Source organism: Sceloporus undulatus, chromosome 6 (assembly GCF_019175285.1).
Source record: "Sceloporus undulatus isolate JIND9_A2432 ecotype Alabama chromosome 6, SceUnd_v1.1, whole genome shotgun sequence".
NCBI lineage: Eukaryota > Metazoa > Chordata > Lepidosauria > Squamata > Phrynosomatidae > Sceloporus > Sceloporus undulatus.
Genome location: NC_056527.1, coordinates 82,072,165 through 82,098,476, shown reverse-complemented (window position 1 = coordinate 82,098,476; position 26,312 = coordinate 82,072,165). Strand labels below are relative to the sequence as shown.

General features: G+C 43.3%; 1 protein-coding gene across 1 annotated transcript in view; it reads left to right on the top strand.

Moving 5' to 3' along the window:
* Nucleotides 1-8,191: 8,191 nt before the first annotated feature.
* The window catches only part of VAT1 (vesicle amine transport 1), a 36,089-nt gene continuing 17,968 nt past the window's right edge, over nucleotides 8,192-26,312 (top strand). Inside the window, exon 1 of the mRNA XM_042472319.1 lies at nucleotides 8,192-8,830. Coding sequence (XP_042328253.1) covers nucleotides 8,399-8,830 — 432 coding nt within the window. The 5' untranslated portion in view covers nucleotides 8,192-8,398. The remainder of the gene's footprint in view (nucleotides 8,831-26,312) is intronic.

The window sequence follows — 26,312 nt, the reverse complement described above, 5'->3', positions numbered from 1 at the left end:
CACATAACACAGACACTGCCGTGCAACTATATAATGGATAGAGAAGCCCCACCTTATATCAAAAGACTACTGACCACGATTTATACTTACATGCTCCAAAATATACCACTAAATCCAATGTTTATAGCCAAGCTCTATGATACTATTGTATCTCTCCAGACTTGCCAGACAGAAACTCACCATTTATTAATTCAGTCTAGCATACAGCACCACTAAACAAATGGGAAGGATTGTTGAGGCAAAACAGGTACCTAAGAATAATCTGCTACCAGAGAAACCTAGAAGAGAAAATGATAGAACACCATTATATCTGTTGTCACATACAATGTCCAACTAACTCTACTCAGAAGTGTAATTAGCAAATTACAGGCCATCTTGGACAATCCTATGTCTATCTCACAGACTGTAGGAGGAAGGCCAGTAACATTAAATCACGTAACAGGAAAACTAGGATTAAAAAGAGAACCATTAAACCTTGGCATGGTTTCCTCTGCCCTATCGAGAGAGGTCTGCCAAATCTGTGTATTTAACATCTATGTACTGTAGTTAACCTTAAGATTTGCTTGGCTTCTATTTTATTTATTTACATAAAATTGAAGATCAACAGCACAGAGGTTTCTGCCCCTTCTTTTAATAGCTCCCATTCCCCTCCTCTGACACATACACTCAGAAGAAACTCAGCTTCAAAGTAAAGTATTTCTCAACAAAATACTTTGACTTTCATTTGTCTGATTGTGCAATATTCCTAAAATACAATCAAAGGAAGGCCCTAGGTCGGATTTCAGCTACTGACATACTCTCTCTGGGTACTCTATGTGAGTAGCAGGCTTTGGCAGGAAATTTGAGGGGGAATTACTATTTCCATAGGTTGTTCTTGACCCGACTTTGATTGTGAGTGGACATTTGTAAGTACTTGTTACAGCACTATAAAATAATAATCTATTTCTTTTTGGAAATGTGAAGGGAGTTTTGTTTTAAAATAATTAGTATAAGCACACAATCAGCTGTAACTATCTGAAAAAGCAACTTCCCAAACTCTACTTGGAGCCCACGCAACCCAATTCTGCGCTGTTCTTCAGTAGCTCTTGCACCCCACTTTATTGATCTTCTTGGGCAGACATCTCAATGGGGATTGCATTGGGTACAGAATTAGCCAACAAACTGCAGTAAATGAAGCTACCCTGATTCTACAACCATACTGTGCACTTACTGAAAATGTCAACCTGCAAGTGCTGCTTACCATTTATGCCTTCATGTGTGTACGTGTGTTTTCCTTCTAGTTTGCAATATTCTTGGAAAACACAAGAGGACACAATGTCAGACAGTCCTGAGGAATAACCATGTGACTGTTCCCTTAGGAACAGGGTAGGCTTTCTGACTCTCAGAGGTGCCAGGTGGCTAAACCAAGAGGGCAATCATTTGGGGCCTGCCTTGATCCTGTTAACTTTCCCTGTGGATTGTGTCCTGCATTTTGTAAATCTGGTTGCTCATCATCACAGATGTCTCCATTTGCAGCCTGAGGGAAGTATTTAGTAAATGAACTGATAAAACTCAGCAAGCTCCACATGGCTACAGCGCACAGAGTTTGCAAACAAATTTCTCTCTCCTCCTCTCCATTCCTCTGTTTTAGAAGAGCTGCTTGAGAGAAATACAGTCTGTGTTCTGTGCAGTGATGCTGGGAGGGTGCTGTTCTGTGTCCTTCACATGCATGCAACCTACATAATTTTTACAGAACCTTAGACAAATATAGTGATTTGGATTTGAGACAGGGGGTAGCTGTAGCAAGATGAAGCAGCAGCCTAGAAGCCAAGAACAACAGATGTGAAGCAGGCTGCGGGGTCAACATATTCTGAAAGCTGTATACATAGCCAGTCTATATTTCCCTTCTTGGTAAAACCTGAGCATGAAAGGAAGAGGAGAAAACACTTGACTTAGGTCATTAGTACTATGAGTTACAAGCCCTTTAACATGAAGGGAAAAACTGAGGCTAAGTTGGTAGAGCATGTATGAAGATACATTACCTCGTGTTCCTGCATTTACAGAGGATGTCTTGATCCTGAAAACTGCCTGAAGTCAACCAGGAACTGTTTTGAATAGATTGCTAATCTTGCTTCCTATGGGGCTTCCAGTTGCCTCTGAGAAGCCCACTGCTATGCAAGGAGGCAATGGTTATCTCCTTCACTCTGCATTTCCCGCAGCTGCCTCTGATCCTGGAGGTAACAAAGGCGGGATACAGACCGCCCAAAAAGGGTGGTCTCCCACCACCCTGGTTTGCTGCGTGAGGGAGCCGCAGTGGACAAACCACATGGCTCCCTCGCGCAGCAGAAAGAACCCGCAAAAGGGTCCTCCGCGTCAGAGCCCCCATCCATTTCAGCCACATCTACATCTATCCTCCTGTCATTCTCCTCATCTATTTCATCGACAACTCTCCTTCCCTTTGTAACAGTTGTCTTCTTTTAGGCTGCATCCACACTGGGGAGATAATCCGGTTTAACTCCACTTTAATTGTCCTGGCTCAGTGCTATGGAATTCTGAGAACTGTAGTGTCCTGAGACATTGAGCCTTCTCTGCCAGAGAGCTCTGGTGCCTCAGCAAACTAATAACTTATTATTTTCCATTTTCCATGCACACAAGCAGCCTTCCCCAGCGGTGTCAGAAACAGCCACTTTCCTCCTTCTTGCCAGCATGTCTCCTGTCTACGTTAAAACGTGAATACATTCATTCTCCAGTAGCTCTCTGCCCTTGACCCAGCGGCATCGGAAACAACCACATTTCCCCTCGGTAGCAATGGAAGGGGGGGGTACTGGAAGCAAATGGGGCAAAATTGCAGCATGGCATCATGGGAAATGTGGGACCTTGGAGGTTTGGGGGGGGTGTACCAGGATGGAAGCAAAGTTGCATTCCACACCACACCAATTTGGAGTGAAATCGAAGTGAGCTTGATTTTTTCCGAATTCATCGAAATAAGGAGTCACTTTGGATTCACTGCAGAAGCACCACGGAAGGAGCGCCCATAGAGCGGAATCGCGTGTGATAACACATCACGTTATTGCTTGAATTTGCATCATTGGACCCGCAGTCACGTCGGATCTGAGCTGCAAAAACCTCCGTGTGATAAACACCTTGGTTTTCCTGATGCATGACCTGTGGTCAAGACAAGAGGTTACCAGAAGAATACAAAGAAACTGAATGGTTTCCTATTGATGAAGAGATCAGACAAGGCGGCAGTTTATCCACCTATATGTGCAACTTGTATGCTGAACATATGATGCGTAGGATTAGACTCAGTGGAAGAAAGAATTAAAATTGGAGGAAAGAACAGCAGCAATTTAATATATGCACTATACTGCTAGCAGAAAATAACAAAGGTTTGGAACAATTATTGAAGAAAGCCAAGGAAGAAAGTGCCAGAGTAGGTTTACAGTTAAACATTAAGAAAACAGAAGTAATGGCCACAGATGATTTACATGACTTTAAAGTAGAAATGAAGACATTGACATAATTCAAGATTTTCCATTCCTTGGCTCAGTCTTTAATCAGAATGGAAACTACAGTCAAGAAGTCAGAAGACGACTTGGAATTGGAAGGGCAGCAATGAAGAAACTAGACAAGATCCTGAACTTCTAAGATACATAACTCAACACTAAGATGAGGCTTGTTCATGCCATCGTATTTCCTATTACTACATATGGGGGTGAGAGCTGGATGGTGAAAAAAGTTGATAGAAAGAAAATCAACTCATTTGAGATGTGGTGCTGCAGAATAGTTCTATGGATACTGTGGACTGTTACAAAGACAAATAAATGAGCCCTAGAGCAAATCAAGCCTGAACGCTTCCTAGATGCCAAGATGACTAAATGAGACTGTTGTACTGTCCCTTTCCCTTACATTCTCATTTCATATTTTTTATGCATGTCTGTCTGACCCGTTTTGTTCTATTCCATGTGCCCTCTCTACTTATCCCTACATCTTTAGTCTTGTGCAATTCTCTCTCTTGCTCTCACTCTGTATACTTGTCTTCTACGCCCCATTCTCTGGATTCAACACTTGCATGTGCACTCTCTGCCCTAATTTTCTGCAGGCCTTCCTTTCCCACACCCTTTGTACCAAAAGGCAGTGCACTATGGACTTTTATTCCTACCCCTCTCTCTCTCTCCCTCCTGCTCTTTGCTGCCTATTGTGCTTTTGGCTTGCTAGTTGCTACATGCCATCAGAGCTGTTGTGGAGTGAAAAAACTCTAGTGAATATGGTGGTGGTGGAAGAATGTAGAAACCAAAACATCCTCCTCCCGTATAATTCCCTGAAAAATGCTCTTAAAATTACCTTATTTTTTGTTGAGAAAGAAAGGTAATTACCTTTTTGGCTGAAGCCTCACCTGCACTTTAAACAAAGTAACATAATAATATTTTTTATTTTTATTATTATTATTATATTTATTAGTTTCAATGAAAAACAACAGTGATAACAAAAACAAAACAAAACCACCATATTTGAAAAAACACAACCAAACTAAAAGCCACATCAAATATACAATCATCAATATCTTAAAGTTAAAAACAAAACAAAACTAAATAATACTAAATGTAGAACAACATTAACTATCCTTTCTCTCCTCTACTTTCTTCCTCACTCATCGAGTTATTCCTTAACCTTTATTCATCTTATACTGCTTCTTCCTTTTTTTCCTTCTCACTCTATCCTTCCCTTTTACCTTCTTCCCTTCTAGTCCAACTCTCCTTCCATACTTTCATTTTTCATTCACCTATAACTACCTTCTTCTTACTTTTTTCTTTCTTCTTTCTTAACATACACTACACACTTATCCAGTAACATAATAATATCAACACATTAGTTCCAATCTCTGTGTTAGAGTTAATGGCAGAGCAAGAGTCCACTGTAGCTCAATCTTTACAGCATGAGATCTTTGATCTCCAGATATTTTGGACTTTGAGGCTCATAATTCATCATCACTTCCCAGATTAGGTGGGACTGATGGGAATGGACAGCGAGATCTTCAGTCCTGCTCTGCAATGTATCAGTACAGCATATCAGCACTCATAATGTGTTTCTGGACAGGGCTCACTCTTTCCACTTTAAATAAAAAGCATTGTGCAACCATTCTGTCTTTTTTCCTTAACAGATTATTGCTTAGTGAGGAATGGAAGGAACAAGAGGAAAACCTAGGACTGCACACTGAAGATATTGCCATCTAGAATTCAAGTCAACTTAGGCTGCATCCACACTGGAGAAATAACCTGGTTTGGCACCACTTTAATTCTTTTCTGGCTCAAGGCTATGGAATTCTATGGAATTCTGGGAGTTGGAGTTTGTTGTGGGGTCCAGAGCTCCGCTCTGAACCCCACAACAAACTCCAACTCCCAGAATTTCATAGCCTTGAGCCAGGGCAGTTAAAGAGGTACCAAACTGGGTTAATTCTCCAGTGTGGATGCAACCTTACATGAATAAGGCACTGTGACAGTACAGGAATAGTCTCATCTGGAAGCCTCCATAATGTTAAAAGAAGAATGTAATACAAAAAGAAAATAAGGACTTTGTGTACAATATCCCTATCATTCCTGCAATAGCTCCATAAAGACTGGCAGTATTATTCCAACAACACTGGAGGATAATGTACCAGCTTTGTTTCACGTAAGGGTGAATGAAACAAAGTTTGCCACCTAGTACGTTTGTGTCGAATATGAAATTCAAACCAGGCACTTATCGCCTCACACTTCAATTTTATGGGCTCAATGTGATGTGTGAGCACAAAAGGCAGGTTGTTCAGTGCAATCCCAAAATGACTACTCAGACCCAACTCTCACTGAGTGCAATTATTTGCATGCCTTTGATTCTTGCAGTAGGCAGGGAGAACAAAAGAGAAGCTGAGAAAAATCATTCCTAAGAAATGGAAGTGTCTTTAGAGATCGTCTAATCTAAAAACCTTGCAGAATGCAGGCTCTGCAATCCAGAATGCAGCTAGTGTAATTGGCAGTTGGCCACTTACGTTCTATTTCAGTGTCTCCAGGCAGTGGTCCCCAAACTGTGCCCTTTAAGAGATTTTGGACTTCAGCTCCCAGAAGCCTCAGCCACGTTGGCCAAAAGTCTGGGATTCTGGGAACTGAAGTCCAAACTACCTTAAAGAGCACCATTTGGGGACCACTGGGAAAGCAAGAGAGCAAGCATCTTGCATCAAGTTGTTCCCATCCCAAGAGAAGTTGTCAAACAGCTTATACCATTAGGAAGTTTCTCCTAATCTTTATCTTAAATCCCTTTCCTGCAGTTTCCACTCACTGAAACTTATCTTGTCCTCTGCTTCAACAGAGAACAAATCTGCTCCATCTTCTGCACCACAGCCTTCCATACATTTGAAGAGACATAATACCGCACTACAGTGTTATAGTGCAGCTATTCCACTTTTACCGCTACGGCTGCCTTCCTGTGGCATTCTGGGGATTGTAGTTTAGTGAGGCCTAAGAACTCTCTGGCTGAAATTCTAAATGTCTCTCCCTAAATGGCAAATCCCAGGATATCACAGAAGGCAGCCATAGCTATTAAAGTGGAATAATAGCGCTGTAATAGTGTGGTGTGCTACTGATAATAATATCTCCCCTTGGCCTTCCCTTCTTCAGGTCAAATGTACCAGGCTCTTTCATTGCTTTCTTATAGGACTCGGCATCCAGATCGCTCACCATCTTGGCCATCTTTCTTTGAACATGTTCCACTTTGTCCATGTCCTTCTGAAAATGTGGCGCCTAGATTTGGCCTTGACCAGCACAGAATATAATGGGACTATTCTTGCGATCTGACACTGTGCTTCTGTTAGCGGAGCTTCAGATAGCATTCACTTTTCTTTTTTTGTCGTTAGCAGAGTCATTGCACTGTTGACTCATGCTCAGCTTATGCTCAGCTAAGACACCTACATCCTGTTCACATGTGCTGCTGCCAAGCTACCTTTGTATACCACCCTAGACATGTGACTTTGACTCCCTCTACCTTGGCGAATGCCTTTACGCTTATCTTTGCTGAATTTCATCTTGTTGGCTTTCAGCCTGGAGTTTCACCGTCAAAATGATATTGAATCCCAATACTCTGTTCTGCTGTGTTAGATTTCCTTGCAAATTTGACTGCGCTGCTGAGTTCATTGTGGTTTCTGTGTGTAAGCGCTTTCACAACGCCTGTCCACTTATGCCAGCCCTGCCGATTTCCTTGGGTTTCCTTAGGCAAGGAATACTTAGAGGAGGGTTTTCCAGTTCCTTGCTGTGAAATACAGTCTCCAGCCCTTGCTGTTGGGAACCTAAATGCCCTAAAAGCACCAAATCCTGTTTGATATTAGAAACTAAGCAGCGTCAGCCCAGTTTGCCTAGGACTGGGCTGCACACTTTGGCTGCCTCTGCACTGGAGAAATAATCCAGTTTGACGCCACTTGGACTGCTATGGCTCAGTGTGATACATGGCTTGAATGCTATGGAATTCTGGGATTTGTAGTTGGTTGTGGCACCAGAAGCTCTGGTGCCACAACCAACTACGAATCCCGGAATTCCATAGCACTGAGCCAGGGCAGTTCAAGTGGCATCAAACTGGATTATTTCTCCAGTGCAAACCTGTGGTGCCACAACCAACTCCAGTTCCCAGAATTCCATAGTATAGAGCCATGATAGTTCAAGTAACATCAAACCAGATTATTTTTCCAGCGCAAAGCTTTCGTGCCACAACCAACTACAGCCCCATTCACTACAAAATAACCTGTTTTGGAAACCGGGTTATTTCACTGTCATTCAGACTTGCGCCAATTGTACTACCCCATTTCAACCAGTGTTCCAACTTTCATTCCCAGTGCATCTGAGGAAGCAGACTGAAGTCTAGGAATGCTCATGCTGCTGACTTCTTTCTTTCAGTGAGACTCAAAGGTGTTGCAAAGATCTCTCTTATGCACTGATTCTACAGACTAACATGGCTCTATCTTTGCATTTTTGCAACCCCCGGTTTTGCACAGAGACAGCACTGAACTCCTCTGCCATTCCCAGAAGAACTCCATAGCAGTGGAAGCGGAGTCAAACCGGATCCTTCCTCCTCCAACTCCAGTGTGAATGATGATGCAGACCCTTTTGTACCATCATCATCATCCTAAGCCTGACCCACCCAAAGTGGCTGCAGTCTCCGCCTCGCTTCCTGAAGGGAAGGGGCCGTCCTTTTGGGCAACCCACTCCGGGTTTTGCTGCTCCGGCGCAGAGGAGGTCCAGCTCCGTCCCGCCTTCAAGTCCAGCTCCGGCTTTTACATTGCCTTTCCTTCTTTCCTTCCTTCCTCCTCCAGCTGTTACACATCTGGCCAGCCGCGCCTTCCTCTCCTTCTCTCCCTTCCTTCTCCTTGCAGAGACCCAGCTGCATTGAGGATCTTCCAATGTCCGGGGAAGAGGCGGCCGGGGGCGACCATGCAGGGGCTCCATCCTCCACCGGAGCCCCACCATCGGAGCAACAGCAGCAGCAGCCCCCGGAGCAGAAGGAAACCGAGGCGGCCCCAGCAGCAGCAGCTCCGGAGGAGAAGGAGGGCAAGCCGGAGAAGGAGAGCCCCGGGCGCCCCTACAAGGCTCTGGTGCTGAGTGGCTTCGGGGGCTACGAGAAAGTCAAGCTCCAGACCAAGCAGCTGCCCCAAGCGGAGCCCAGCCCTGGCCCCGGGCAGGTCAGCCTCCAGCTGCGGGCCTGCGGGCTCAACTTCGCGGACCTCTTGGCTCGGCAGGGGCTCTACGAGAGGCTCCCCGCGCCTCCCTTCAGCCCCGGCATGGAGGCCGCCGGCACCGTCCTGGCCGCCGGAGAGGGAGTCTCCAGCCCCAAGGTGGGTCAGGGCTGGGGGTGGCAGCAGGGGGACCAGATGGAGGACCAGGCCCCTCAAATGGAGGACATGCTGCTTGGGGGAGAGAGGGAGGCAGAGGAGAATGATCATGATCATCATCAAGGAGGGTCAGGCCTCTCAAAATGGAGGACAAGGGAGAGAGGGAGGAGGATAATGGCCAGATGGGTCTTCACTGCCAAGGAGGACTAGGCCCCTCAAAATGGAGGACATCCTCCCAAGGGGTGAGAGGGAGGCTGATGAGAATGATCATCACCATCATCAAGGAGGACCTGGCCTCTACAAATGGAGGACATCCTGCCTGGGGGTGAGAGGGAGGTTGAGGGGAGCAGATAGGTCCAAGGAGGAGCAGGCCCCTCAAAATGGAGGACTTGGGTCTCCTCTGGAGGGAGAAAGGCGGCATACAAATGAAATGAATAATTTCCAACAAATCAGAAAGCCGTGCTGCTTAGCGCTGCTCCAAATGGAGGGCCTTTGGGGATTCCTCTCTCCTAGAGAGAAGGTGAAAATGGAGGACGCCGTCCTGGAAAAGGAGGACGTCTGGTCACCTCCCAGGGAGGGAGAAGAGAAGTCCTCCCCTCCTTGGAGGAAGCTGGGCTGAGGCGGCGGGAAGATGGCTGGGGGGCGTGGCTGGGTTTGATAGGGGCTTTGGACCCCCCCTTCATATCGAGGAATTTGGGGCTGGGGTGTGGCTGCCCCTGGAGGGTGCCTAAAGGAGGGCTGGGGAAAGAGGGGCGCAGCCTCCTGGGTGGGGAGTATGGGGCTGAGGGAGAGGTTCCTTCCAGGGTGAAAGTGGGGGGAAGGCTGGAAGATGCAATATACAGCAGTTGGAGTAGGAAGAGAGGGGTGGGAGGCCAGAGGTGGTAAGGAGAGCAGTGGAAACGGGGGCGGGGTAGTAGTAAGCAGGATGCATGGCGCCCTCTCACTACCCCTCCCCACAAGTCATGGTACCTGTCAGAGAAATGGGTGTGGGCCGCCTCTTTTCCTCCCCGGTGGAGACAAAGGGAAGCTGGGGTTGGAGGGTTGGCGCCTCTCCCTCCTTCAATCACTTTTAGCCCCACATTTCAGCCCTCACATAGCCCCATACAAACCTCCTATTTCCCTCACACACCCCTCACATTTCTCCCACACAGCCCCACACACCCCTACATTTCTCCCACCACAGCCCCACACACCCCTCACATTTCACCCACACAGCCCCACACACTCCTCACATTTCACCCACACAGTCCGATTTCAAGCCTCACACAGCCCCACACACCCCTCACATTTCTCCCACACAGCCCCACAATTCAAGCCTCACACAGCCCCACACCCCTCACATTTCTCCCACACAGCCCCAGATTTCAAGCCTCACACAAACCCACACACCCCTCATATTTTTCTCACACAGCCCCACATTTCAGCTCTCACACAGCCCCACACACCAGCTCTCATACAGCCCCACACAGCTCTCACGTTTCCCTCACACAGCCCCACAGCCCTGGGGTGAATTGGGAAGAAACGAAGAGAGTGGGGAGCTGTGGGATGCACTCAGTAGAGAGAAACTGGGCGGTGGCTGGCCTGGTCAGAGAGGCCATGTGGGTGGAGGGGAGAGGAGATCTGGCGCAGTGGTGCCTCACGCCTTTTGGCTGGGTAGCCAAGCAAGCATTTTTGGGACCCTCTTCTCCTCCCACGAGGGGTTTGAGTGTTTGGCCCTAGCTTCATGCATCTTCTCCATTTTCGGCAAAAGGACTGGGCCCGGTGGAGGTGTGGTCCCTCTTGTTGAACCTTTCGGAGGTGCTGAGGCCCTTTGACAGTGCCATATGAAGGTGGCATGCCTTGGCTCCTCTCCTCCGATGTTTGGGATGTATAGAGGGAGGGAGAGTGCCATGCTACCAACAAGGTTCCGATGTGCTTCCCAGGCTGCATCCACATTGCAGAAATAATCTGTCTTGACACCACTTGAGCTGCCATGGGAATTGCAGTTGGTTGTGGCACCAGGGCACCTGAGGCTCCTTTCCACACAACGCTAGGCAGCTCACAGAGAGCAGCTTGTCAGTGAAGATCAGACACATGGCTTCTAATTCCTTGGTACTAGAAGTATGCCTCTCTAGTCCCATGCATCTCTAGTCCAGTGTAGCTGTTAACATCATTTCTTTCCCTCAGGATCAACACAAGGCTGCAATAATGGTGTCCTTCCAAGCATTTAATCTCACAGACTGATTTTCAGTGCCACAGTCCCAGTTTCGACACATGTCAGAAATATTTAAAAATAATCCTACACAGAGTACTTTGCTCCTTCCTTTGTTTAGTTACATCCCTTTCTCTCCCCTTCCCCGCCCCCATGTGCATACTCAGGAATAAGACACGAACAATGTGTGTTGTGTGGCTTCATGCTGCTTCTGACTTATGGCAGCCTTAAGGTGATCCTATCATGGGTTTTCTTGGCAGGATTTGTTCAGAGGATCTTTGCCTTTGCCTTCCACTGAGGCTGAGAGCATATGACTTGCCCGAGGTCACCCAGTGGGTTTCTGTGGCGAAGATGGCAAATTGAACCCTGGTCTCCAGAGTCCTAGCCTCTGGAGCAAGGAAGAGTGAGCACCCAAATGTCTTATTTTAGAATGACAGTCACATCTGCTCCCTCCTGTTCTAACATGTCCAGTTAATAAAGTTCAGGTGATGTATGTGTTTCAATGTATTGGTTATCTCAATCAGTTAATAAAACATGTGACTGAAAACAGTCTTCCAGCCAACAAAGAATGTGAGACACAATCTTATCTCTGTACTTTTGATAGGGGAGGGTTAGAGGGAGGAAGATTAGAGGGGACCCAGTCCACACTTCCCCTCTATTCAAGGGCAATTCCAGAGGCTTTAGGAGTGGTCAAATGAGCCCTTTCTTTCCTATAAAACAAATGTTTGAGTTTATGGCCTGTTACAGACTGCCAAAATAAAGCTGCTTCGGGTCTCTTTGGAGGTATGCTGTTTAAATGATGCATGCATGCAAAGAATCCGGAAGCTGCACCAAAGCTGCACTCCAGTGCTTAGGAATGGAGTGTGGTTTTGGCACGACCTCCAGACTCTTAGGACCCATGCATCATTTAAATAGCATACCTCCAAAGAGACCCCAAGCAGCTTTATTTTGGCAGTCTGTAACAGGCCTATGGGACTATGCTGTCTACTTCACCTAGTATTCTGCTTGCATGCCTGGCCAATTGGAGTGGGGAGCTTATCCCATGATTGGTCCCAAATACTTTGCTGCCTCAGATGGAAAAAACAAATGCAGCTTCCTATTCTCTGCTGCTCCCATCAAAGTACTATATATAGGTACATGGTAACACCAATGTTACTTTGACACCAGAGTGAAAAAATTCCCAGGAGTAAATGGGTAATGATACAACATGCTGCTCCTTCATGACATCCTATACCTGCTGCCTGAGGCAGCCATTTTGTTCTGCCTAATAGTAGGGTCAGTCTTGCCCTGTGCATGTATTGGTGGTTACATGTAGAGTTGATCATTTGTCTCAAGAGCTCAAGCTGTGCACATGAACATTGATGCAAATGTAGGATGTGGTCTTATGCTTGCCTAATGAGGGTGTGATGTGGTGCAACACCACTCCTTCATGTGTGTGCATTGACTTTTGTGTGCAGTGGACCAAAGGTTTACTTGCTTGCATTAATTTTTGTATCAAGAGTTTTGAAGGTTTTGAACTATAACAACATAACAAATCCAACATCCGCAGGTATAGGAAACTCCCCAGTAAAGCTAATCTACTAGGAGGAAATCAAACCAGTTTGTGGCCTAATTTTGTAGTGTTAGAACTGCTTCCCTTTGTAAGGCAGTGTTTCTGTCGGTGATATTAATGGAACTCTGTAAATTAGAAATGACTATCTCAAGGCAGTTTTGCTAACTGGGTGCCAAGACTAGGTTGCACTAGACTTTTTATCACCCTCCAGGAACATCATACTTGTCGTACAACCATTTTTTCCATTTCCACTTAATTAAGTGGTAGCTTAGGCCTATTTGTCATCAGTCTTGATCTGCAAGGTAGCTGATCTGTAGATTTAAAAAACAAAACCATACTTAGGGACTTAAGGTGTAGGGTTTATTTCTACAGTAGGGTTGAGAGAAGCCTCTGCCAAACTAGTGTTTTCCAGATAGGATGGACCTCACATGTTCTCAATCTGTTGCTTCCTTATTTTATCTAATTCTATTGTGTATTACCATCTATTGTTTTATATGTATTTTATAGAATGTATGCCATTGGCAGGCTTCATTTTTATCAATTTTATTGTCTATGTACAGCGCTGTGTAAAGCTACAGCGCTATATAAATATAGTATAATAATAATAATGTTGATAGGGGATGTTGGGAGTCGAACACATCTGAAGGGAAGTGGTTACCCTAGAGCAGCAATGAGGGGAAAATAGCCTTCTGGATGGTGTTGGACTGCACCTACCACCATACCTTACCATTGGCTATGCTAGCTATGGCTGATAGAAATAGTGGTCCCGCAGCATCAAGAGGGCTCCTCTTCTATGTCCTAGAGAGTTGGATCTGAACGTTAGCAATCTTTGGGTTTTGCAATTAAAGTTTTTAAATTATTTACAGATATATACCAGTGAGCATATTGTCCCTATTTTATTCTGGTTGAAGAAATATTTTTCAACCTTGTCCCTGCATTTGAATAACCACAAGGTTAAAGAGAACTGGTTGCAGGTTTTTTGGGTGTTTTTTTTAAAAACTTCATTATTTTTAAGTGGGGCTCTTAAGGTTTGCAATTTCTATTTTTGAAAAGAGGAAAGAAAAAAGCTCAAAGAATACCCCATTCCAAATGGTGGACTGAACCATTAAGGCCAGTTTTTCCCCTCTTTCATAAAAAAAAAACTCAATCTTCTTGATCCTTGATAGTTACCTCAAGACTTTGATAGCCTAATTAGTTGACAAGCTACATTTCAATCTAGAAACCTTGAGGCCAAAGATTTAATTTATTAGTTTTGATGAGAGAATTTTGATATGAGAATTTAAATAGCCTTCATCCTGCTGCCTCTTTGGTTTAAGGCTCACATTCTTCTCCCTCTCCTTTACATGTATATATTTATTTAACATTATTTTAGGTAGCTTTTAAGAGTGAAACCTTATATGAGAAATGGGTGGTTAAATCAAAAAGCAATGCAATAAAATCAGTACACACGTATGTCATTTAAAAACTAAATTAAAAGGAAATTCACCAATCAAACCAACAGCCCTAGAACAGAAAGGCCAGCAAAAAAAGGTGGGTTTTCCAAGTAAAAATGTGGCAAATCAACTAGCAGGCCAGTGTCTAACCAACTTGGAAAAGTTATGTTTGTACAGGTTGAGTATTCCTTATCCAAGAATCCAAAATGCTCCAAAGTCCAAAACATTTTGAGCATCAACATGACATTTTGAGGCAGTGGCTCCTTCACTCCTGCATGTTTATTTCAACTTTATTTCATGCACATAATTATTAAAAGATATTGTATAATATTACCTTCAGGTGAAGAGGTGTACATGAAACGCTAATTTTGTGTACACTGAATCGTCAGAAAGTAAAGGTGTCACTGCCTCAGCCGCCCATGAAAAAGGTTTTGGTACTTGGAGAATTTTGGAAGTCTGGATAAGGGAGACTCAGCCTGTGCCAGTCAAAGTGCAGTTATTCCTGGTAGATTTTATATAATAAAAACTTAGCTATTCCTAATACATTTTCAGGGTTTACAAAAAGGAAGAATAGGAAGTCAAATTGGAAAGATTATACCCGGAAGGTGATATCTGGAACACACACCCCTGCACAAAATTCCATGAATGGGCACACAATAAGCCCTTGTGTGGAAACACCCACTGGTGCCATCCACCTCACAGGGAGCTCAGTCTATTTCAGTGCTGTTCTGGTTGATTGGTTTGTGCTTTGTACTTTGGAGCCCTTGTAAGAGGAAAGGCAAAAAGCCTGAGCTGAGCTGCTGGGAGCATTAGAGAACCTGGCATCCATCCTCTTCTACAAGAGACAACAGCTGGCTGTTTTCCTACGTAAATGGGCATCGTGCTGAGAAAACATAGACCGACAGCAGCTCCCAAGCAATGTCCCCTGGTGTTCTGTAATTACTTCTGCATCTCTACCTGTTAGCTGGGTGAAGGGGGGGGGAATAGCATTGCCTTGAGTGGGTGGAAGTAGAGATGGCCTTGGTTTTGGTTTCTGCATTGCTGTCCTGCCTGTTCCTACATAGGTAATAAATTCTGTAGCCTTCATCCTGAGAGCTGTTTTAGTGATCTCCAAACCAGTTTGCTCCCAAAATATTTTACAAAGTAAAGAATGGATAAGATGAGCTATAATCAGCAGCATTTACAAGTAGGACTTGCAGTGAAATGCTGCAGTGTGAACAGCTGCTGTTCAGATTCCCAGTTGAATTCTCCTTCTTCTATTTTCTTTCTCCCTCAGTGTTCTGCTCCTCTTCCCCATTAATGAGTCAGCATCCTGAGGTTACTGAGAAATCTTTGTTCCAGTTTGGGGTTTCCACCCTTTGGCATCTTTTATTTAAATTTATTTTTCAGACTTCAGTTCTTCTAGATCTGCCTCTTATGCATGGATGACACTGTTTTGACTTTATAAGGACCAGGACTGAGCCTGCATCCACCCTACAGAAATAATCCAGTTTGACATACTTTAACTGCTATGGCTCAATGCTATGGAATTCTAAGAATTGTAGTTTTTTTGAGAGATTTAGCCTTTTCTGTCAGAGAGCTTTGGTGTCACGGCAAACTACAATTCCCAGAATTCCATAGTATTGAGCTGTGGCAGTTAGTGGTGTCAAGATGGATTATTTCTGCAGTGCATAAACATCCTTGGAGAATTGTTCTTTTTTAGTATAAATTATAAGATGGCGATGCTCTGTGAAAATTTGCTATTTTGACGAATTCTTAACTAAAAGTAGACAAATAGCTTTTCTCAGGGATCTGGAGGTTCTGAATCCATTTTGGTTTCGGCTGAGCAGCATCTAAACCTTTAAAACTGAGAAAAACAAGATGGCTGCTAGAAACACAAGACCTGTTGCAGCATCTTGGAATATTACCTGTATTCACATAGTGCCTCCCTCTTTTCATGTGTCGATTCTAATAATCATTAAGATTTTATTTTTGAGAAAATGACTGCACAATACACCCAAAATGTTGGAATTTATCTTTCTTGAGATTCATTAGAAATTTAGGAAAGCAGGAGAGATTATTTAATCTCATTAGCAGAACAAACACAGCAGAATATAAGTGAGCAGCAAAAAACTGGGCCCACTTTATCTCCCAGGCCACATGTCTCCAAATTAAGACTCTTAGAGTGAAAATAAGTTTACTTACAAAATCATGTGTATGAAGAAATACACAGGTCTAGCTTCATGTTGCAAAGAAGATGAGGTAAGAAAATTTCCCATAGCATGCGAGGGAAGGCATGTTCCTAGAAGGACTCAGCATGTGAAGTTGCTATATCCATTCCAACACAAAGAAAATGGTTGTCAGAGGCAAAACATAATCCAGTACCATAAGGATGGTAATGATCTGAGGGGCTTTTTACATTTCATGGCTGTATCACTACTGTATTTCACTTTAGCTGCCATGAAACATCCTAGGAAATCATTAAGTTTGTAGTTTGGGGAAGTACTGTCCCTCCCTAAACTGCAAAACCAAAGATTTCCTAAGATGTTGCCATGACAGTTGAAATGGAATTCTAACATTATAACTGAGGCGGGGTACAGACCGCTGCTTTGCGGTGGTCCGCCGCCGCCGCCATTTGCTCCGCGCGGGAGCCGCAGCAGCCAAACCGCGTGGCTCCCGCGCGGAGCAAAAAAGAAGCTCCATTTCGGAGCTTCTTTTTGCGGCGCCTCCATGACGTCGCGAGGCGCCTGGCGCGGACTCGCGACGTCATAGGCGCAGCGACACGTCTGGACGCTGTGCGTCCAGTGCGTAAAGATGGCGGCGCCCATGTAGAAGGGGCGCCGCCATCTTGTACGTATACAATATGTACTAGGGTTAGGGGGGTGCGGAAGCACCGCCCCTTCCTAACCCTAGTACGTATTGTATACGTACTAAATGGCGGTGTGTATCCCGCCTGAGTAGTGTAAAAGGGTCCTGAATTGCTGTTTGGATTTGCAGTCATTCCATTTCCCTTCTCCTTGCCATTTTGTTCTAGATCCCGACATTTTACTTTTGGTGCATGCCTCCATAAGATTGTACATGCCCCCTTGTCATTTTCCCCATATTCCAGGGGAATGTACAGGCTCCATAAACTGGGTGACGAAGAAATTGTGCTATTGAGTCAAGTTTGAAAGAGAGAACAGGTAGACAGTGAGCAAGTCAGGGCCCATATGTACTTCTTTCTCACTGATTTGGCTACAGAACCTGTTTACCTACCGTATTTGTTTACTCACACCATTGTTTGAATCTCTAAGTGAAATAATGTGAAACCACAACCCTCTGAAACAGCCCACAAACCCCCACTGCAGAACAATAGGTAACAGAGCACAGATTAAAATACTTTCAACCATAGTTATAATCTAGTGATGAGAAAGGCATAACATTGAATGCTCACCAAAATGCCAGCATTAAGTGCATTGATGAAGATGTAAATGATTTTAAAATGATGTGTTAAGGCCTGGGCAAATGCCACCTGGAAGACAATAAAATAGATGCTGAGTGAACCCTCTGTAAGGAAGCCATTTCACAATTTGAGGACCAGTCCACAACTGGAAGGCCACTCCTGAAAAGACATTTCTAGAGCTTTGGAAAGTTGCAGTTTTCAGAATCCCTCTGCCATGGTGGCATGTGTGGTTCTAGAGTTATAGTCCAAAATTGAACATATTGAGACTCTACATTTTCCCCATAGACTGGGGTTAATTTGAACTCTCTCAGTAGTTAGTCAACTTCCCCTTCAATTCCTTAATTAGTGGCTTTCTTTCTTTCTGGGGGAGCCTGCACTTCAAACTTTAATTCTACTGGTAAATGAAATTCCAGGTCAAAAATGTTTGGTGTTCCAGCTAAAATCAATCCAGAAATGAAAAGGGGAAGAAAGAATTCTTGGAATTCTTCATTGGTGCACTTTAGATATGTGGACTTTCAGAACAATGACCCATCAATGGGAAGCAACATGTAGTAGTGAATATATGGTGTTGCCAGTGGTGCTCTGTGGATCTCTTACATTTAGGATGTCAGGTTCATGCGTGGAGCTTCGCCAACAGTCATGAAACCTATGCTTGTCTGTTTAGGATTAAATGCCCTGTATGAAGCTAGTTCAGCCTTTATTTATTAATTTGAGCACTGTTCTGTGTGTGATGAAGGATGCCATGTCTGTAGCAATGCTTTCTACTACTGTGTGACTTATCAGCTGCAGACTAATTAAACACTCATTGGTGTATGTTGTTGATTCAAGCCATTATTTTCCCCCCAAGACTCCAATAGACATAAATTGCTTCTTAACATCTGTAAGTGTAAAATTATGCAGTAATACTTGAGATCCTGATTTTGCTGGTGGCCATTTTGTTTTTCTGAATTCTGTGAAAAGACAAGCCCTCATTGAGCTTGGGGTCTGATTCAGTGCTTTGCATCTGAATCCAGTACAATGCAAATAAATCCAGATCCAGACAATTCCTGTCCACACATCATATCCAAATTGATATTTGAAAATCTGGATCACCAGTCCTTCCCCACTGACTTACATTGGGAAACCAAAAATGTGGCTATAACTTCTTTATAATCTGCATATTATCTAGAGACATGGTAGATTTTACAGAGGGGATTTACCCAGCTACGGTAGTTTTGAGACAGGTTATTTGTTTTGCGCTAGCCTCCTGCAAACTCTGCTGTTTTTCAAAAAGCAAAAGCATATTTTAAATGTTATTGACTGTGTTCTTGGTAATCCATGCTGTTTTTCTCCTACACTGCCCCCCCCCCCATAGTATGAGTCATCTTAATTTAACTAAATTTAACTAAGATCAGGTATGATGATGATAGTAATATGACATTTTACATGAAAAAAGAGTGCTTGTGTTTTATTCTATGAGCGATCCAACTGGTGAGATTCAGTGATGCAGTATAAGGTGACAAATGAATTCTTTACTATTTGTTCTCCCTGATGGATCTTGTTTGGCATTAGTAGAAATTTTGATGTCATGGTTCTATACCACCCACCCCAGTGTCACCAGTTTTTGTGGAGGTGGGTCTTGCCATGTTCAGCGGCTGGAACCATACTACCAAGCACCAGAGCTTGGTAAAGTTACTTTTTGGAATACAGCTCTAAAATCAGCCAGAGGGTACCTGAGTGGTTTCCAGAATCTCCAACAGTAGATGGTGTCCTCCTAAGGACTCTTTCATACTGCAAAAATGAAGTGCTACAATTCCACTTTAGGATGGTTGCATCCTATGGAATCCTGAGGTTTGTAGTTTAATGAGACACTAGAGTTGCTCTTTGGCAAAAATTCTAATTCCCTAAGCAACAGATCCTAGGATTCCATAGGATGCTTCCATGCCAGGCAAAATGGGCTCATGATGCTATAATTGTGCAGTGTGGAAATGCCCTAAGTCAGAATAAGAGGGTTCCATGAAAGGTTTTCGTGTTGGCCTTTTTGCTTTCTACTGGAAGTCTTTTGCCAGGGCTGGAAGTCTTCACAGAGCTTGAAAAGTTACTTTGTTGGACAACTCATAGAACTCTCAATTTGGTGGCCGGGGGGGGGGGGGGGGAGGAATCAAGAGTTGTCCAAAAAGTAATGCTTCTAGGCTCTTAGTCTCCATGTCATACATGGTTCATTCATTCCCAGATAACCACATTATCTAATAATTATTCCATGGCTTATAGTTCCACCAAAGTTCATCTTTGGAAGATTCCACATCCAGCAGTTCCTCATTCAAATTGAAAACCTGTTAACGTCTTGCCATGAGTCAGTGTATAAAAATCAGTGCATCAAAGCTTACCTTTTTGTATGAAATTTAATGTTGTTAACTTGGAAAGAAATTTCTACATTGTTCTAATGGCTGCCCTGGGTGGGGTTGGGAGGGGGTTTCAGTCAGTTCACTGGAAATTCTTTGTAGATGAGAGACATACTTGTTTGTGTTTCAGATGAGATCACCAGTTCATTCAATACAGATTAATTTGTGCTGTATTCCACCCACCCCTATGTGATAAGATTTTTTTTTTAAAAAAAAATAGTTCCTAGACTGAATTAACTTTTTAAATGCCAGAGTTTAAATGTGCTTGGAAAGCCTAGCCACTGACACAGATGCCCTGATCAAATTACAAATTATTTCGTTCTTATTTGAGATTAGTGTGACAATAATGTTCAAAATCTTATCTGTCCATCCATCCATTTTACCCACTTTTCTCTGGTGAAGGATCCAAGGTGATTTACAACACATTAAAAACAAATGATAACCTTGTACAACCCCAAAAACAATACACAACACCATTCTATTAGGAGGATTAAATGACATTTTAAATATTTACTTAAAGCATAATCTAGTAAAAGACTCTTCTGCTGTAAAATATTAAGAATCAAATACCTCTTTCAGTAAAGAAAAGAAAAGGTCTTTCCCTGGTGTCAGAACAAGAACAGAGAGGGGACCAATTAAACCTCCCATGGGCGGGAGTCTGGGAGAAGCCACTGAGAAGGCTGTCTCAGGTCCATTCCAAATGTGGCTGTGATGGTAATGGGACCGAGAAAAAGCGGAGACTCACAGGGCAACTTCAAATGGAAAAGTTGTGGAGGAGCCCCCCTGCTCCTTTTTCCCAATGTTGGCCTCATTTCCAGCCTTGGAGCTCAGTTATGAAGGAAATGACTGAGGAATGGTTGATTTGGGAAGGGAGGGCATAGCATCCCCTTCCTGATGACCCCTCTCCTGTTGCCCCCTTCTTTGAAAACTCACATTTCCTGCCATCACATCTAGGATTGCATTCACTGGTAAAGGGAGAACAATTCTGTTGATTTTGTTACAAATTGCACTGTTCCTGAATTGAACCCTGGCTCTGAAAAAGTTGTTCCCAGTTAAGACTGGGGTGGACAGATTGGGATGGTTGTATTTAAAAAGAAAACCAATTTAATATCTCCCTGATCTTTTGCTATTGTTGTGTGCTTTCAAGTCATTTCTGATTTAGGGTGACCCTAAGATGAACCTTTCATAGGGTTTTCTTGGCAAGATTTGTTCAGAGGAGGTTTGCCATTGCTTTCCCCTGAGGCTGAGAGCATGTGAGTTGCCCAGGGTCACTCAGTGGATTTCATGGATAAGCTGGGAATCAAACCTTGGTCTCCAGAGTCACAATCCAACACTCAAACCACTCTTCCATGCTGGTTCTGTATGGTTATGATTAATTGAAATATGGCCAAGAAAAATGGGCTAGGACATATGTTGCTCAAATACAGTATGTGATTATCAAATCCGAATCCCTGCAGTTTGGGCTGCTGAATAGTTTTTAGATCTGGTGAGGTTGTTGCTAGGTGCATCGTGCACTAAAAGTTTGTTTTCTTTTTTCTTTTCTTTTTTTCTTTTTTGAGGGAGGTCATGTGGACACAGGATTATTGCAGCATCTGCTTATATATCTAGAGAGTTTACCTCCTCCTGTCTGCATCGTGGAAGTAGCTGATGTCTTTTGTGTGCACAGTGCAGTGGTTTTCTGTAAGTCTCTGCTTCAGATGTAACATCGACTGTTCATGCATATAATCCACTAATGTGAACAGTGAATTACCCAGGCTCCCTGCCATAATAGCTGCACCAGCTCAGTTATGTGCAAGGGCTTGAAAATACATAGTAGTGATACTTGCTGACTTTTTAAGGCCTACCAAAATGTGTCTTTTTGGTGGGGTGTGTGGAACCTTTACCAAAAAATTAAAATACATCCCTTCCTATTGAACTTTGCCTCCTCACTCCTCTGTGTTCTTTTACTTAACCCATCACCTCTCCAGATCACCCACCCAGAGATGGAACTGCAAACTATGGTACTGCTGTCTGATTACATCTATAGACTTCAGATAGATGTCTTTAACCTTTTCCCTCTCTATGCTGAGTCAGGGCTGCTTGTGACAAATTGAACATGCACACTGGGTGTGTATCCTAATGGTTACTATGTTCTCCTAGTTACATAGTTCTACTATGTCTTGTGTTTCTAATGATTGATTGTACCATGTTAACAACATACAGTATTACAAGCAACCATGAAAAGTTGTTGGGGTGAGGGATTTGGAAAGGAGGAGCAGCAGAGTGGGTGTGCTTTATCCTTTTGCCACCTGCTGTTACTCTTCAAGTTATGCTAGTTCCTCAAAGCTCTCTCCTCCCCGTCTATAAGTGCACAAATACATATATTCAGGCTCTCTAATCTTCTCTCCAAGTGCGCCCCCTCAAAAAAAAGAGTAGGGAGCAAGACATCTGTTGCATGTGGCTGCCTTAGGAAGCACAGCCCCGAGATTGCAAGACCTGAGATTATAAGGAATGTCTCAAACACCCAGGATTAAACACACACACACCTACCTGTATGCAGTAGACATACATGCTGGGCCCTTCTAATTTCTTCTATGGTATTCTGTCATTTAAATGTAAGAGAGATACGTGGTAATGGCCATGCTGGTTGGCAGATTCTGGGAGTTGTTCAAAAAAGTAACATTTCCAAGCCTTCCTGTGCGAATATGGCTCTTATATTTCCTGTGCCAACAATAGCAGCATCTCATAGGCACCATATGTCTATTGAGGGAGGGGAAACCTGCAGCATGTTAATATTGGCATCCTAAAATTTGTTAGGTTAATTCTAAAGAATATGTGGTTTTCCACTGCATGCTTGTCAGTGTTCTCTACAGTTGGTTGTCTCCATCGGGTCATAAAAATACTGGAAATACTGTAAGGATTAACAATAGTCTGAGGAGAGCATCCAGGAGCTGATGATGCACTAGCCAGTTTTCACACCCTGTGTTTTTCTCTGTCTGCAAGGGTCCTATTATTTGCACTGGAGTTAGAATTAGAAAACTCTGTCCTGTAGAGTTGAACAGATTAGGCTAATTTTAATAGCAGCATGTCTGTCTTTTAATGATACCTTTCCCATCTTCCAGATGTGTGTTGCAGAAAGGGTATGCTAGCTGTAAGTTCATGTGTACACCAAAAGTTAAAGTCCTCTGTGTTCTAAACCAGCTGCCACAATTCAGTAGATGGGAACTGGATTCCACAATAGGATTAGGTAATGCATCTATTTGCATTTTTAGTCTCTTTGTATGAACCAGCAACGTGGGAACATCTGGGGAAGTGGCTGGCAGACACAAAGAGTCAAAAAGTGCCTCAAGAAATCTGTAACAAAAAGGCTCCATGATATGTGTCACTCAGTTGCAACACAGCAAAAAAGATCTTAATCCATTTAGATGCAAGCAATGTGACCTTGGATTGCTTGACTTTTATACAATTTAGCATTTTATTTGTACACAGAGCAAACACAAGTAGGAATTGCAGAGATGGGATGTCCAAAAGCCAGTGTCACATACTGTAGTTTTCTTTCTCTCTGTGTCTCATGAGGGCTCTTTTACATTCCACAGTTAGAGCACAATGAATCCACTGTAACTGTCTTGGTTCCATCTTTGTAATCCTGGGATTGGCATTTTAAGGAGGGATGCTTAAAATTCCCAGCTAGAGAGCTCCTCTAGTGTGTCATCAAATGTACAAGTCCAGGATTTCATAGGAGGCAGCGGTGGTAGTTAACATGGAATCATAGTGCTATAGTTGTGGCAGGTGAAAGAACATATGGAACGAGATGTCAATAGTCATCAATCAGATCATATACTTAGGTATCAGATGGTAAAAAAGGTTTCATTATGTAGAGAGATCTTGTAGCACCTTTGAGACTAAGTGAAAGAAAGAAGTGGGCAGCATGAGCTTTTATAGACTAAAGTCTGCTTGCTCAGATGCATTTCCTCCATATGCATCTACAGAAGTAGACTTAAGTCTAGGAAAGCTGCCCACTTTTTTCTTCCAGTTAATTTAAAGGTGCTACAAAATCACTCTATATACTGATTTTACAGACTAACACAGCTATATCTTTGAACACTTACCACTATGGAAGGTTTCATTATGCTCCAAGAAAGTGGTATACAGTTGCCCCTCCTTTCTCACGGACTTAAAGTCCATGATCTTGAATATTTATGGAAGGGCAACTTCCGTTATTTTCAATGAGGTGCTCCCCGCAGCACATGCCCTGCTGCACTCATTTGTGGGCACATGCCTCATTCAAGCCTATGGGGCTTGAATATAGGTGAGTTTCCATTTTTGCGCGGGGGGGTGGAATGGATCCCCGCAAAAATGGAGGGCTGACTGCAGTACCTTCCTCACCATTAAGATTGATGGGTGGCTGGACTTCCATTCCTCTGTCAGTGCTTGATTTATGCATAGACTATACAAATGGATTATGGAGTGACTTTAAATAGAAAACAATAGAATTCTTCTCCCTAGCTTAGAATAATACACTTCTTTAAAAAATTCTTGCTGTGTAGTTTCTTATTCACTTGATTGAGTTTAGGGCCTAAGCATGTCTTAAACCAGCACTTTCACCTTTGTTCACAAAACTGGTCAGATATTTTTCTTAATTTACAACTCTTATAATATGAGTCAACCATATTCAGCTGGTAGCTATGGTAGTTTCACAAAATCTGCTAGTACTGTACTATATTGACTTCTTGGGCCTGGTTACACTACACAATTACAGCACTATTATTCCACTTTAATTGCCTTGGCTCCATTCTGTGGAATCCTGGGGTCTGTAGTTTGGTGAGGCACTGGAACTCTTTGGCTGAGAATTCTATCTTCCCATAATTTCCCAGGATTCCATAGGACAGAACCATGGCAGTCCAAGTGGAGTAATAATGCTAATTTGTATTGTGAATGGTTTTGTATTTGTATTCTGATTAAAGCTTTGTTTTGTAAAATACAAATTTGCCCTTCTCTTGACGCGTGTAAAGCTGAATGAGAAGATGGATTGTTTCTCCAAGTAAATTTTGTAGTTGAGGAATAGAGGTTACCTCTCCTTCCAGCAAATCCATAGCTGAGTTGAAATTTGAACCTGGGTCTCCCAAGATTGAGCTTGCCCATCCAGTGTTCTCTTGGTTTCCGATTAGAATTAAAGTTTGTAAATGTTACTTTTATTTCTGAAGTTTCACCTGTATCTGTGGCTGGTATCTTCACCCTTTGAAGATACCAGCCACGGATATAGGCAAAGTGTCAGGAATAAATGCTTCCAGAATGCAGCCACATAGTCTGGAAAACCCACTGAAAACTGCTATAAAAGCCTTCAACTTCAAATTTCTTGGGAGGCTTACCTCCACTGTTACTTCCAAGTAGAGAGGAGACCAATTAAAATAAATAAATGTATAGTTTTTTTATGGATTTTTCAGGTTTGAGGCCATGTTCTAGAAGAGGTTCTTCCTGACATTTCTCCAGCAGCTACGGAGAGTGGGATACACACACACACACACACACACACACACACACACACTCACTCTGTTGGTTGAGGGGAAGTAATTTGCATGTTGATCTGTGTATTGTTCTGTTGTTAAATGGCAAGGCCTCCCGGTGTCTAATTAATTAATGATCCATTGTCCCTGGGTGGTTTTCATTTGCATGGGCTGGGTCTTAATTTTGGTGTTTTTCAGGACTGGTCGCCTGAACAATACACAGAAGAGTACACAGATCAACATGCAAATCACTTCCCCTCAACCTCAGGTGTATATATACCCCACTCTCTTCCATGCCAGCATTCTCTGAAGATGCCAGCCACAGCTGCTGGTGAAACAGCAGGAAGAAACTCTTCTAGAACATGGCCTCATGGCCCAAAAAACCCAACCAACCAAACAAAAAAACCATGGATGCTGGCCATGAAAACCTTTAACTTCAAATAAATTTATCTTTGAGTCTGTTTACCAAGTTCCCATTGTCTCAGTAGATTACAATTGGATTTAAGCATAGCTCCCAGAGTCACCGTGGGCTGGATTGTTTTGGGAGTTAACAGTGCCCAAAAGCAGTGTTTCCAAGTTCCGATGAAAATTACATCAGACAGAGACTAGGAAGCCCATTAGCAGTGCTTCCTAATCGCTTATGCCCACAGTTCTTCACATTCTGGGCTTCCTTTACTTACAAAGTTGGCAGAGTAAGAACTGGTGGAGTCTCCTGTAATTTTAATGGTTATATAGAAGAGGGATTTTCAGCAAGCAGTTGTCACACAACTTGGTAACAACTTGTTACTTGCTGAAATTGGCACTTCTACAAACCCGTTAGAAGTACAGTAACCCTCTCCAGTTTTCACTCTGGCAACCCTATTTACTGCTGTGATTCAGCACCCTGATTTTCCAGAGTTCTAAATTATACAAGGAGCCTTCTCAAGTAAAGAAAATAAACTAATAAATAAAGATGCCTTCCTTGCAGAAGTTCAGCCCCTAATATGTACAGTGGCTGAATGGATGGGTGATGAAGACTTAACAA